The sequence below is a fragment of the Dermacentor andersoni genome, chromosome 3, assembly GCF_023375885.2.
Source record: "Dermacentor andersoni chromosome 3, qqDerAnde1_hic_scaffold, whole genome shotgun sequence".
Classification (NCBI taxonomy): Eukaryota; Metazoa; Arthropoda; class Arachnida; order Ixodida; family Ixodidae; genus Dermacentor; species Dermacentor andersoni.
This window is the reverse complement of record NC_092816.1, coordinates 230184654-230199542: the sequence shown is the minus strand read 5'-3', so window position 1 is coordinate 230199542 and position 14889 is coordinate 230184654. Positions and strand designations below refer to the sequence as shown.

The following is a 14889-nucleotide window of genomic DNA, read 5'->3' as shown; positions in this document are numbered from 1 at the left end:
AGGCACACAAGCCCTGAAGCGCTCAAAAGTTGTAGCAAACACAACAACCTGTCCGAGCTTGTCGACACGCACATCAGACGAGACTTCGCGCCGTAAATCCCGGACGACACACACTCATGCTCCTTGGGTATGACGTCCACACAATGCCCATTTTGCCCAACAAAACGCCGCCGTGAGAAATCACGGCTCTCACCGATGGCAGGCCACTTCCTCTCAATACGGACCCTAATCAGCGAATGCAGCGCCTTGCATATGCCAAGAGGCATACTAAAGCTACGAGTTCACTCCCTTCAACTGAACGCATCGTATACACGGACCCTGCAATTGCTGCAGACGGCGCTACCAACACCTGTTATGCCACTGCGTGGTACGACCAAACAAATGAAAATCAGAACCAATGCCATCATATATCAGCAGAAGCAATGTACAGCACCCGCGCAGAGCTAATGACCATCCTAGATTATTTAGAGTGGGCCCTCGCAACTTCGTCTCAAACTGACCCTGTTCACCATCATGCGTACACAGACTCCCAGGCTGCGCATCGGGCATGCGCTAATGTTTTTCACGCAGATCCCGTACTGCACAAGATCCGGCACCAGGCACGCATGCTCCGTGAATGTGGTCACGATGTTACCATCCACTGGGTCTCTGCGCACTGTCGCATCCCCGGAAGCGAGAAGGCTCAGAGACAGGTGTGCGCTCATCTCTCTACTGCGCCAGCCAGAGCCTCCGATACTCCTTATCCTCTCCTAGCTACCACACCTGAGCTAGCACATACGATGGCAGACAAGCATGCGACCAAACAACGACGTACCGCCTACCTCACAACAGTGGGCAATCCACTGTCTATACCGTCGCTTCCCTCGAAGGTATTCACACGACGAGAGTCAGTCTTGCTTCGGAGAATTAAGACAGGCACCCTCCTTACTCCTCACTTGCTGAACCATTTCCACAGGGCTGGCACACCACCACCCGTAAGTGGGTTGTGTTCCACGCGCAAATGTCGCGCTGATCTTAGCCACCTGTGCTGGGAGTGCCCCCTCTACATCCCACCTAAGCTTCATGCCCTGGCCACCATAAAGCAGGGATTTCGGCCTTCTTCTATCCGGACTTGGGCCTGCCCGGATACCCCGTCTCCAGACCAGGCCATCGAGCTCTGGCGAGCACTGCTGTTGCTTCTGCAGGACCCGGCGGCACCACCGGTCGACGATCGGCTCCGCGACAGCCACAACGGGCATGCGGCCTCCACTTAGCTACCTCCAGGACGTTCGTTAATAAATGGAGGCAGCCTCAATCTCCACTTTTGCAATAATACCCCTCCCTTTCCCCTCCCTTTCCACCGCAGCGCCCTCGGCGCATTCCAATGTGGAGTTAACGTGGTTTCATTCCTTCATTCATTAATTTATTTATTAACTAATTCATTCATTCATTCATCTACCCTTGCCTCGCATTGGCGACGCCCTCGATTGTCTGCACGGTGCCAACTGATTTTCATCAATAGACCTTCGGTCTGGTTATTGACAAATTTCTGTCGATAAAAAAAACCTAGAGAAGACTGCGTTCGTCACCCCTGATGGTCTATAACAATTCAAAGTTATGCCATTCGGTCTATGCAACGCCCCAGCAACGTTCCAACGTATGATGGACTCTGCTTCAAAGGTTCAAACCGCCAACATGCCTTTGCTACCTCGACGACGTTCTCGTATTTTCGCCTACATTTGAGACACACCTTGAGCGTTTATCAGCTGTTCTTCAAGTCTTCCGGAGGCTGGGCTCCAATTAAATTCATCGAAATGTTTCTTCCGTCGTCGGCAGGTTACTGTGCTGGGCCACATCATTGGCGCTTCTGGTAATCAATCAGACTCAGAAAATTCATGTTGTCAGTCTACCAAAGACGTCCGAAGTTTTCTAGGGCTCTGCTTCTAGTTCCGACGCTTCGTTAAAGACTTCGCAGCGAATGCCCGATCACTTACTACTCTTCTGAAGAAGGACGTGCCGTTTACGTGGGGCCCCGCTCTCAGTGCCGCTTTTGCCCACCTCAGCAACATTCTCACCACGCCACCTATACTGGCCCACTTTGACCCGTCCTCTCCTACAGAGGTGCGTACCGATGCCAGTGGTGACGGTATCGGAGCCGTCTTAACCCAGCGCCAACATGGTCAAGAACGTGTTACCGCCTACGCTAGCCGCCTCCTCACAAAAACAGAGCGCAACTATTCGATTACAGATTGTGAATGCCTGGCTCTCGTCTGAGCGGTTTTCGAATTCCGCCCGTACTTGTATGACATGCACTTCTCTGTAATCACGGACCACCACGCACTCTGCTGAATTTCGTCACTCAAGGATCCTACCGGCCGGCTTGGTCGCTGGGCTCTGTGGCTGCAAGAATATTCCTCTGCAGTAGTGTATAAGTCGGGCCGAATACATCGATACGCAGACTGTTTATCACGCTATCCAGTGAACGAACCACCCCCCGACCATGTCCCCGATACCGACGCTTGCGTTTTCTCCATTTCTCAGCTGCTACACGTTGCCGACGAGCTACGCCACGATGCCACCTTGCGCGCCATCGTTAATGGCTTGGGATGTTCGCCTTCTCATTCGTCCCTTCATCTGTTTGTTCTCCGGGATGGTGTATTATACCGCCACGATGTACGCCCCGACGGTCCTGCCCTACTCCTTGTCATTCCCAAGCACCTCCGGTCAGCTGTTCTTCAAGAACTTTACGATTTACCAATGGCAGGTCACTTTGGCGTCTCCCGCACCTACGACCGGATTCGCCGGCGCTTCTTTCGGCCAGGCCTTGCGCGCTCCGTCCCGAAATACATTGCGGCGTGTGACAAATGCCAGCGCCGAAAAACACCATCGACGCTCCCTGCCGGATGCCTTCAACCCCTCGAAATTCCTTCGCAGCCGTTCTTTCGCGTTGGCTTGGACTTACATGGCCCTTTCCCTCGATCCACATCTGGCAACAAATGGGCCACTGTGGCGACAGATTACGCCACGCGCTACGCCATCACCAGAGCACATTCAACAACCTGCGCCACAGATGTCGCCCAGTTTCTTTTACGCGACGTGATTCTGCAGCATGGTGCTCCACACCAACTGCTCCCTGACCGTGGTCGGACATTTCTTTCTAGTCATCGCCATCTTGCAGTCCTGCTCAACCAAGCACAAGCTGACTACGTCTTACCATCCACAGACTAATGGTCTCACGGAGCGTCTGAATCGCACCCTAACAGACATGTTGGCAAAGCATAGCTCGTCCGACCATACTGATTGGGCTATTTCTGAACTTTGTTTAATTAGATAATTAGTGAAGATTAATTGACTAACTTTTCAAGCAACGGAGCTAGGAAAAAAAAATCCAATTAGAAAGTTGCAAAGCGGTTTGCAAAACGTCCGAATAAGCAGTTTCTGTCTTTATCTATTAAGTATTAGTGTTTCTCAGTTTACTGAGGATGCCCGCGAAATACAAAAGAACACAACGTGACCTGCCCGTTTGCGCTTCGTGATTGCACTGCTTCCAAGCGTTCTGCGCACAAACAGCCATAGGTGCGCTGCTGCTTAAAACGCGACTGGGCAATGACGCAAGCGTTGGCTATTTGATTTAAGTAGCAACCGTTATCACTTGCGCTGCGTAAAGCGACTGACGGACGTGGTGGTAGTGGTAGTTGGTAGTCCCAGACAGCGATAAACAAACTATCGTGCATCTGCTGTTAAAGCGCGAGCAATTTCGTGATACCCTTTTCTTTGATCCTTGTCCGAGGAGCTGAAGGCGGACAGGGACGGCAGGCTGCAAGAATATTTCGAAGCTGGCACCCGGGTACGCGACCGAGCTCGATCGCGATATTTAACACCTACGCGTCGCTGAAGCAAGCCGGCAGCTTCACAAGAAAGAGGCAGAGAGCTTCACTCATAAATAATGAGGTTCGCTCCAACGTATTGTCTTGCATGGCGGCTAATCCACACGCTAGCACGCGCAGCGTGAGTGCACAGCTCGGTGTGTCCAGCTCAACTGCCTGGATGATTTTGAAAACAGCTGGACTGCACCCTCATCACCTGCAGTTGCATCAATGCCTGGAGTCAAGGGATCTCCAAAAGGGACTCTACTTTGCAAATTGGATTTTGATTCAGGAAGAGCAGTATTCTGACTTTCTCACCAAGATTTCTCGACTGACGAAGCGAACTTTTCCCGAAATTGCCAAGTAAATATCCACAACGCACACTATTTGAGTGAGCAAAATCCCCACTGGCTAGAAATATCCCGCCACCAACATCAGTGGTATTTTAACGTTTGGTGCGGAATATATGATAGCAAAATCATTGGCCCAGTGTTTTTGAACAAAACCCTGACCGGCAAGAGTGAGTTCCTCAAAGACCCGGTTGAAGACTTCTACTGCAATATGCCACTAGCCCAGCTTGACGCAATCTGGTATCAGCACGACGTGCCCCCAGCCCACAGCTGCAGTCAAGCACGAGCATGGCTTGATGTTACCTTCTCAGGGCAATGAACAGGGATAAACGGGCCTGTCCTGTGGCCTGCAAGGTCACTCCACCTCAACCCTCTTGACTTTTCGTGTTGGACTGCTGAGCACCAGGTCGCGGGATCGAATCCCGGCCACGGCGGCCGCATTTCAATGGGGGCGAAATACGAAAACACCCGTGTACTTAGGTTTAGGTGCATGTTAAAAATCGCCAGGTGGTCGAAATTTCCGGAGTCCTCCACTATGGCGTGCCTCATAATCAGAAAGTGGGCTTGGCACTTAAAACCCCATAATTTAACCCTCTTGACTTTTTCTTGTGAGGAAATATTAAGGATCACGTATACACGACGGAAACGACGACTCCAGAAGTCTTACAGGAGAATATAACTGAAGACTGCCACAGCATTTCACCGACGGTGCTCAAGGCAGCAACAGCAAGCTTTCTCAGAAGATCCCAGTGTTTTATCGCTGTAGAAGGTGACCTCTTCGAGCGCTTTCTGTGAAAGCGTATGAAACATAAACGAAAATTCAGTGACAGACTGTGTCTGGTCAGTTAGGATACTCTTATTCTACCATTTTCAGCCTTATGAAAACTGATTTTTTTATTTAGGGATGTTCAATTGGCTTACAGCTATCGCGAAATGACGGACCTGGTACTTCTGGCAGCACAAACGATAACCGCTGTGTCTGCTTAACGCTATAAGAAACTTTCGTGAGGGGACCACATCGCTGGCGTAAATTGCGCAGCCAACGCCTACGTCCTTCAGCAACGACAGTTGGGAATTATTTGGACGTCATTTCCAAATGAGGCTTGCAAAACACAATCTGTGAACCTACACGCGAAGAATTCCTTGCTGGTCATCTTGTCACATCTTGCATAGATCATATTGTCACGTGGTGGTGACGTTGAAGAACACAGTAGCAAATACTGTGAAAAACAAAACTAACTTTTATTGGGCGAACCTGTGGCCACAAAAACAGGCTACACTTATAGCACAACGATAGCGGCGAACACGGTCGGCGATCGTCGAAAATCTGATCAGCGGGTCAAGTGCGTCGGCTTTTATACAGCAGTCATCGAAGGTTCCACACTAATCGTTGGGACCCGCATGCCTTGCACAAAGTTCTACAACATTCGAGTCACGCGATGAAATCAGATAACGCAAGGTTCGGCGACAACAGACAGCGGATAGAAGCATCGATAACTTTCCAGAAACTTCGGATACATGCAGACGCGTCCCGCGCTGTGCGATAACATTTGTTAGGCGGCGAAACGTTGTCGCCCGTTAAATATAAGTACACGTGTCAATAAGTACACGTGGCACATAACTTAAGTGTCAAATCTGCCGTTATTACAACGAAACTTGCTGATCATTACATGGTCTGCTGCTCTCTAACAGATGACACTACCAACTTGGTCGCTCCAAACGAAGTCAAACAAATCTCAATTATTGACCCCTTGGCTTTCGAAAAATTTGTAATGAATCAGGACTGGCATAACTTTTTGATGACTGTTCCTCCAGGCGACGCCTATGACAACTTTGTAGCAATGTTCACCGATTTCTGGCTTGCAGCTACACGGGTCTGTAAAATCAAACAACGTAAATTGGACCAAAAATGGATGTCGACAGAAATACTCGCGGCGATACAAGCAAAAGACTTGTTATGGGTTCAAACAAAGAGAAGTCCTAATTGTACTGCTTTGCGGCTTCGGTTCAAAGAGTTTCGAAATAACGTCAATGCTATGATACGTCTAGCAAAACGTAATAACTTACGAGCAAAATTCACGAACGCTCGTTGTGACAGCCGGAAAACATGGTCCCTAATTAACAATCTTAGAGGTGGTGAGGTAAACGCTAATCGCCATGTTGATCTGATGTCTCGTTTTTCTTTAAATGGTACTGCCACCGCTAATGATGTTAACTCTTTTTTTTTCAAAAGTGTCTGGTGTAGCGAGACCTCATCCAGATATTTCCACATTGCAAACTAGTATTTCAGAATCCGCCCTTCTTCCCATGTTTTCGGAACATGACCTCAAATCAATCCTTTTCAGTCTAAAACCAAATAAGTCTCCAGGAATTGATGGTATTTCAATATTAGAGCTACGCAGAACTTTCGAAGCAATAACAGATGTGCTACTACTCATTTTAAACAATATTATTACCACTGCTATGATTCCTGATAATCTGAAAAATGCGCTGGTCATTCCAATTTTTACAAGTTGCCCACGCAACAATATCGAAAACTACCGGCCTATTTCAATCCTTTCATGCATTGGGCAGATATTAGAAAAACATCTGCTCAAGACAATGAGCAGCTTCTTAAGCAATCATGGCATGTTATCTCCTAGCCAGTATGGTTTTGTGCCGAATCGGGGTACGCAGTTGCTGCTTGAAGAGTTTTCCGATACACTAAACTCTGCGTTTGAACACAATCAGATTGCTTGTGCACTGTTTCTAGACGTCCGCAAAGCGTTTGACAGCGTCAGCCATAGTATACGGCTAACCAAACTTTCTTTGCTAGGCTTTCGGGGTGCGTTTTTGCGGCTTCTGAAAAACTTCCTATCTCATAGGCACCAACTTGTGTCTATTGGAAAATTTCGTAGCAACCTGACCGAAATTAAAGCTGGCGTTCCCCAAGGTTCAATTTTAAGTCTGTTATTATTTAATTTATATTTTAACGATTTATCTAAGGTTGTGAACGTCAAATTATATCAGTATGCTGATGACACTGTCCTTGTTTCACACGCTCGAAGTTACACTGACGCCATCTCTTCTTTACAAATGGCAACAACAAAAGTTATGGACTTGTTTCAGAATAATGTAGTCCATATCAGTGCGTCCAAAACTCAACTAATCTGTTTTCACAACCCTGTCAAGCAAGTTACCCTATCGTCCCCATTATATTTTCACACATCACATTGCAATCCCTGTTCGTGTGCCCCTGTGCAATACGCTTGTTCAATTAAATACCTTGGTGTCTTTTTTGACAGTGATTTATCCTGGAACTCTCATTTCGCATATATTTGTCAAAAACTTCGCGCAGTGTCTTGTGTTTTGTATAATATAAAATTTTACATGCCATTGTCTGTCCGAAAGCTTGTAGTACATGCCTTATGCTACAGTGTAATCCGGTATTGGATATCTACATATGGTCATGGCGCTCAACATTTGGTAAACCGGGTCAACTCCGTCCTTCGTGGCATTCTGAAGCATGTTGCTTATGATGTCTCCCCCAAATCTGATGTGTTCAAAACTTTGTCTTTACCTGATTTCAATTCTTTGCTGCTAGAAACTGTTATCTTAAAGCATTTTTGGATAAGTCAGTATAAAATTCCTTATGTGCCTGTTCGTTCCCTGAGACCAAAGAATCCTTACTTTACACCCCGCTGTAAGACGAGATATGGTCGAAGACTCCGTAACTATTATGTCCCAGCAATGTTTAATTTACTTCCTCAAAGCATACAAGATGTGAAAACGAAATATGGTCTTAGAAAGGCTCTTAGACACATTAATGCGTGATGGGAAGCCTGTCATATGTGTGTGTGTGTTTTTTTTCTTCTCACTGTTGTCTAATAACGTGTTACTGATGGCTCTGTCGCTGTCTGCCAGGCACTGCCGTTCAAGCCCACTGCGGCTTTGGCAGGCCCGATTCTTCCACTGTATGATTCTCAAGTCATCAATAAAGTATTATTATTATTATTATTATTATTATTATTATTATTATTATTATTATTACGAAGTTGTCCTGTCGTTATTTAAGCGGCAGCGCGTCTATGGCTGTTTGTGCGCGGAAGATTGGGGAGCAGTGCAATCACAACGTGCAAGCGGGTATGTCACTTGGTGTTTGGTATTTCGCAGGCATCATCAATAAGCTGAAATACACTAATACTTAATAGATATATAGAAAGACAGAAGCTGTTTATTCGGCCGTTTTGAAAACCACTGTGCGATCTTCTAATTCGAATTTTTTTCCTAGCTTCTTAACTTCAGAAGTTGGTTTGTTAATCTTGACTAAAAATTTAATGAAGCAAAATACAAAACAATAGCGTGACACACTACATACAAAAGTGAGCAACATGCATTTGCAGTGGTCGCGTCGTCTTAGAGTGCATCGGCATAATTTTAAACTCTGGCTAAAGTTAGCTGATACACCCTGTATACAGCGTCTTTTGCTTAGATGCGTAGATTTATTGGATACTAATACGTATATTTAAATATCTTGTTGCGAGGTTTTGTGGATACATGCAGTGAACTTTGTTTCCAGAGACACTTTATTGCTTTTTATCAAGCTTTATCTTCGCATTTGTGTGTTTCATTGTACTTTGTATTTCTAATGTATATTTTGCAGAAGTGCTGCTTCTTATATGTGATCTGTGTTGCGACTACAATTTCGGTGCAATTACAATACACGACCGGTGACAGCTGCTCCTGCGCAGTACATTGGAACGAAGGACAGCGTCACTGAGATTTGTCCCTGGCCGTTGCATATGTACAAAAATGTAAACAAGGTTCTTGAATGACAAAGTTTCATTGAAGTATTTGACTTCAACTTGTTCATTTCACGGCCTTTACATTTATAATATAAGCGGTATGCACTGCTTTGCTGGGTTCGCACTGATATAGTTCTAAAGTTCGTGTGATATTTTCTTTCTTATTAAACAGAGAAAGAATATGGAAGCATAGATATCCGTTATTTCTGGCACAATTCTTGGGACATAAGAATATATTCTTTTATGAAGAAATACATATTTTACTTGTCTTGACAGTGCGTAGCATCCAAGAATTTGTTTGCAGTTTCTGTGGCAGTGTAAATGCAGTTATTATTCATGTATTTTATCCCTCGGCAAATTCGGTGAGGAGGCCGAGCTCCAACGTGAGCCTCCCCCCCCCCCCCCCCCCCCGAACGAAATTTCTGGCTACGCCACTGCTGTCGACATACCCTCCTCCTCCGTTTTCCGCCTCATGGTTCCACTGCACCCACTTTCGTCTTCGCGCTCTCTTCCATCCCCCACTGCGCTCCGCGTTCACTCTTCCACGCTTCGCTATGCTAGTTAGTTCGGTGACGAGGGACGCCGACATCGACGCTCAACGCCAGAACGGGCATCTAAGAGCTTCGCTCTGAAACATTCGTTCATTTCGCTGTCCTTCCTCGAAAATTGTGACATCTACGGGGATGTTGCTGAATGATCAAAAGGAAGACATTTCACTTGAAGTATGCTAATTGTCCGCCATGTAGAAACTTTGTTAGCGTAAACTCTTCAATGAAGCACAGTATGGTGAGGGCTGTCCTGTCGGCAAGAACCAGCAAGTCGACGTTCGTCTATGACAGATGCAGGAGTGGGCCAACGGCTGGAAACAGACTGGCGGTTAGCAGCAATGCTTCAACGTAATGCCTGGCTTTCCCTTTTCAGGTGCTCACTCCTCTTTAGATTGATGTCTAGCATTTTCCTGTAGTGTAAGCCGATCTTCAACATAAGGTGCGCGATACTGAGGCCGACACAGGAGGAGTTGATGATTGCGTCCTACGCTAGAACATTTGCAATCTGCACTTCGCGGTGCTGCTGCTATCCATAGGTCCAAAAATTTTAGGTAGGGCATCGAGTTTCATGTCGACGTCAAGTTCAACACTAAATTCTGGGGTTCTACGTGCCAAAACACGACTTTGTTATGAAACAAGCCGTAGGAGGGAACTATTCAATAGTCTTAATCAGCCGGGGTTCCTGAACGTGCACGCATTGCAAGGTGTACAGGCCTCCGCGGCGCGTGTATTTCAGCCCCATCGAAATGCGCCTTCCAAAGCCGGGATCCAGCAATCTCGTGCTTAGCCAGGCATATCCACTGCGCCACTACGGTGGTTTAGTCCATGCCGTGGAGTAGCTGATGGCTTGAAGCGAGTCGCCAATAGCGATTATCTTAATTTTACAGAGCTCATAGAGGGCTCACGCCTGGCCAATTCAAGTGTTCGAAGCGCCCCGTCGTCGAAGAAATTCCAGTCGGTGACCAAAAAACAGATGAGAGAGCCGCAGACAGCTATTCGCTTTAAGATTCATCCGTTGCCAGATGGGCAGAGCACATGGTGATTACCCCAGGTGGCCAAGGTTGAAATCCCGGCGTCGGACATATTTTCTTTAATTGAAGATGCCCTAAACAGAGAGGGACAGGCTCCTTTCGCAAAGTTCACGGTACCATGCAAAGAATGCTTCGAGTTAAAAAAAAGTGTAATTGCTGCGCTGTAGATGAGTTGTAAGCCCTGATGACGTGCCGCGAAATTTCCTATCATAATGTATGAGAGAACACCATAAACTATCGAGAACCACAAAGAGCGCTTCACATCAATGAGTCAGTGGATCACGTACCGCAAGAACTCCTCATCAAACTCCTTCTCTCCGACTACCGATGTTCGTAGGTGACGACGCCGTCGAAGCTGTGAATCACGGCGCAGCCGCCATATTGGTGTCCAATCACGGTGCCCGGCAGATGGACGGAGAACCATCAACGGTGCGTCGTTATCTGTATGCGTGTGGCCGCTTTTTAGTTGACTTTCTTCAGGCGGAAACAATATTCTGAGGCTTTTTTTCTAAACTATGTGGCACAAATTTAGTGTCTTTCTCGAAAACAAATTTTTACTTATAAACAACTCCGGCATACGCAAAGTCAACTGACGTTATAGTTTTTATTTATTTATTTATTTAGTTATTTATTTTTGCGGTGTATCTTTAGTTCAACAATATATAAGGTTTATTTTCCGCTAAGGTTCCTCCAAAAGTATGCTGAGATAGCGTTTGTTTTGCATATAAAATGTTTGATGGGTTCCAGCGGCACTGTGAAATGTTGGCAGAAGGCGAGATAGGAGCTGAGGGGAAGGGTAGTGCCCGTCAGAGTGCCAGTGGGCCGTCAGGCTGGTGCCTGCGAGGCCGATCATGCCAACAAGTGGAGGAACCCCACCTATCCTCATGCGCTAAAGATATCAAAGCAATGGATCACGGTCGTGGCGCGCAAAGTCGACAAAATTATTGCGCATTCTTTGCGGCTCTAACACCTGCGCAAGGATCTTCAATATACCACTCAAGTTTTAATTTGGTAAACAAATTTCCCCTTTGAAATGTTTCTCGCGCAGATTGAGTGCCTGCCGGAAGTGGTGCGTTCGGTGGCGGGTCGATGCGAGGTGTACCTGGACGGCGGCGTGCGCTGCGGCACCGACGTGGCCAAAGCGCTGTGCCTGGGTGCCCGGGCCGTGTTCATCGGCAGGCCTGTTCTTTGGGGTCTTGCCTACAAGGTGACTCGTGTGAATGCAGACAGCCGAATTGCAAGTCTGCAATTACCACAGAATGCAATGTGTGCAAGGCAAAACTTTAGTTCAGATAGAAAGTACTCGCTTTCAGTGGTTGTCACAATTTACCCTTGTGGGCTGGAAAACTTTTCTAACAGTATTAATGAATAATTAGTTTAAAGTCCTCTGTCACCAGTATTGTTTTTCTGTTTTATTTAGATCTTCCGCCCAGCGAATTACTAGCCCCGCGCTGTAATACGAGTTATTTTACTTTCCCTTCGCGGAGGCATAACCTGAGAGTTACGATACCCGAGCACATAATTACGCCTGACAGCGGCCATCAGATCAAGTAGATTTTTAGTGAACGAGTCCCGCCGTGGTGGCGTGGTGGCTTCGGCATTGCGCTGCCGAGTGCACGTGATCGAATCCCGACCACGGCGGCTACATTTCGATGGGAGCGAAATGCAAACACGCCCGTGCACTGGGTGCAAGTTAAAGAAGCACACGTGCTCTAAATTATTCTGTGGGCCCGCCCATCGCCTGCCTCATAATCAAATTACGGTTTAGTCACATAAAACCCACGATTTTTTTCGTCATGACACCAGGTCAACGTTATGCAAATTAGTGCATCATTGTACTTTAATTCGACGTGCGGGAGATTATCTTATCTAAAACTCGAACAATATGGAGCGGTTTCTGCAGGGCGCGATTGAAGTGCGACGGAAGGGCACGTACACGCGTGTTTTACAGCGCAGCTCTTAAGCGCCCGTTCGTGTGGCGAGCGACGGCGTAACCGAGAGAACGAGCACAGCGAAGGATGAAAGATCGAACGCGGAGCGCAGCGGGCGATGAATCGCTCGAGTGCATCAGACGGAAAGCGGAGGAGACAGACAGACAGACAAAGAACTTTATTTATGGTCCTGATGAACCGGGCGTTAGGGTACCTCCATTTTCAGGGTGTCCCCGTAGCCGTCGCGGGCCGCACCCACGTCGGGGTTGGAAGATCGTGGTCCTCCGCCCTGACGCAGGCCCTCTGGACAGCCCGTAGTTGCTCTGAGAGGTCGCCGCTCTTAAGGGCTACCTCCCAGTCTGTTAGGGTGGTAAGCGATGAGCTGCGTAACGCAGGGCATTGCCAGAGCATATGGGATAAAGATCAGTACGCCTCCCCACAGTCTGGACAGTGGGGTTCTACATTAGGCGCGAAGTGACTGAATTGGCCCCTGCAGGGGAACGACCCCGTTGGGAGCATTCCAAAGACTGACGATTGTGATCTAGTGAGTTTACAATGTGGTAGCGGAAATGCCCGCCGAGTAAGTTGATAATGCGACAAGATTTCATGGAAGGTGAGAAGCGAATCCCTGTGCAGGGCTAAATCGCCGCCCGTGAGCCCACCGGAACCACCGCGTTGCGTAAGACCTCGCGCACAGTCATGGGTGTTAACAACCTCACAGTCATTGGCGTTGACAGCCTCAGAGTGAACATTGATTCCCATATGGACCGGGAACCATTTGATGATATGAAAACCAGCAGCCCCTCGGTGCCGAGATGGCCACCGCCTACTTTGAGATCGAGCTGGAGGAGAACGCTCGGGCTGCAGACCTGGAGTCTGTGAAGCTGTTGGGACGTAGAGGGTCGTTCAGTGCTATAGCTATAGCAACCTGCTCGGCTACTGTTGCAGAAACCTTCCGCATGGTTGCTGAGTTAATGAGAGTGCCATTGGAGTCAACCGAAACTACGGCATAGTGATTAGAGCGCCCGTACTGGGCGGCAACGAAACATGCAAGATTCGGAGTGGCCGCAGCAACTTTTAATAGGGAACGAGCCCGGGATACCCGGCGCCCTACTTTGTATTGAGGGTGGACGTTGCGTGGCCAGGGATCTACCTTGAACGTATCTCGGACCATGGGTAATAGGGTCACGTTGCACTCCGTGATTTCCTGGTCACCGCATCCAACGGATTCGAGAATGCGTCTCCCCGCTCCACTCGCTAGCGCCTAAATCACCTCATACATGGTGTTGTACATGCCTAGTTGCATTAGACGCGCGGCGCTGGTAGTGAGGGATAAACCAAGCACGCGCTTGATGCTTTTGCGCATGAGGGCGTCGATTTTGGACTCATCCCGTTTAGACCAGCGCAACTCGGAGGCTACAGAGTTAACGTGGCTCAAAAGAAACGCGTGGTAGAGTCTGACGAGATTACTCTCACTTAAATCCCCCTGCTGATCCAGACCCTGGGGATTAACCGAAGCATATTCTCCCTCTTGGAGGTAATGCAGGCTATAGTCTGTGAGTTGCCCCCGAGAGGTCCCGGCAAGAGTCCGAGTACCCTGATGGTATCCACTTTGTGGATTTGTTGTCCGTCCCTCGTATAAAGGGCTGTGGGAACTAGATCTAAGTGTGTGGAGCACCTAACTCCCGTCGGGTGGGCCTATACAATAGAATTTTGGACTTGGTCTAGTAAGAAGCATTTTGTGATGTCGAGCGCCTCTAGGAGCGCACTCTCACCTGCAGCGTCAGACCCTCCCATGCACCACATGGTATTATCATCCGCGTAGAGGGCGTGACCCGATCCTCTTACTGTGGCTAGTCTGTCCGAGAGGCCCTTGTTGACAACGTTAAAGAGTAAGGGAGAGATAACCGCCCCTTGCGGGGTGCCTCTCGCTCCGAATGTGAATTCCTTGGATTTGATTTGCCCTATTTCGACAATGGCCGTGCGATATCTGAGGAAGTAGCTAACGTACGCATGGAATTGTGGCCCCAGGCCTAGGTCCGAGATGGCGTCTAGCGCGAACCGGTGCGAGATGTTATCAAAGGCCTTGGACAAGTCTAGAGCAAGGATTTCCCGAGTGTCTCTAGTATCGTCATCAACGATTTGCCTCTTTATAAGTAGCATGACGTCCTGCGTGGAGAGTGCCGGCCGAAAGCCGACCATGTTGTAAGGGACTTTCTATGTTTTCTAATTTTCATTAGTTTCTATGTGCATAGAAATACGGTTGTGAATGGCATGTTTGGCCACCTTAGCCACGCAGGACGTGAGCGAGGTAGGCCGCATGTTCTCCGGCGCAAGAGGTTCGCCTAGTTTTGGGATGAGCACCACTGAGGCTGTCTTCCAGGAATTGTGGACGAGGCT

At 48.0% G+C, this 14889-nt stretch overlaps 1 protein-coding gene across 4 annotated transcripts in view; it reads left to right on the top strand.

Annotated features, from left to right (window-relative positions):
* LOC126536545 (2-Hydroxyacid oxidase 1-like) overlaps positions 1-14889 on the top strand; it is a 258247-nt gene that overhangs the window by 117095 nt on the left and 126263 nt on the right. For all 4 annotated transcript variants that reach the window (XM_055072769.2, XM_050183569.3, XM_050183562.3 and 1 more), the window contains exons 5-6: positions 10896-10987; positions 11607-11765. In XM_055072769.2, the coding sequence (XP_054928744.1) occupies positions 10896-10987; positions 11607-11765 (251 nt within the window). The remainder of the gene's footprint in view (positions 1-10895; positions 10988-11606; positions 11766-14889) is intronic.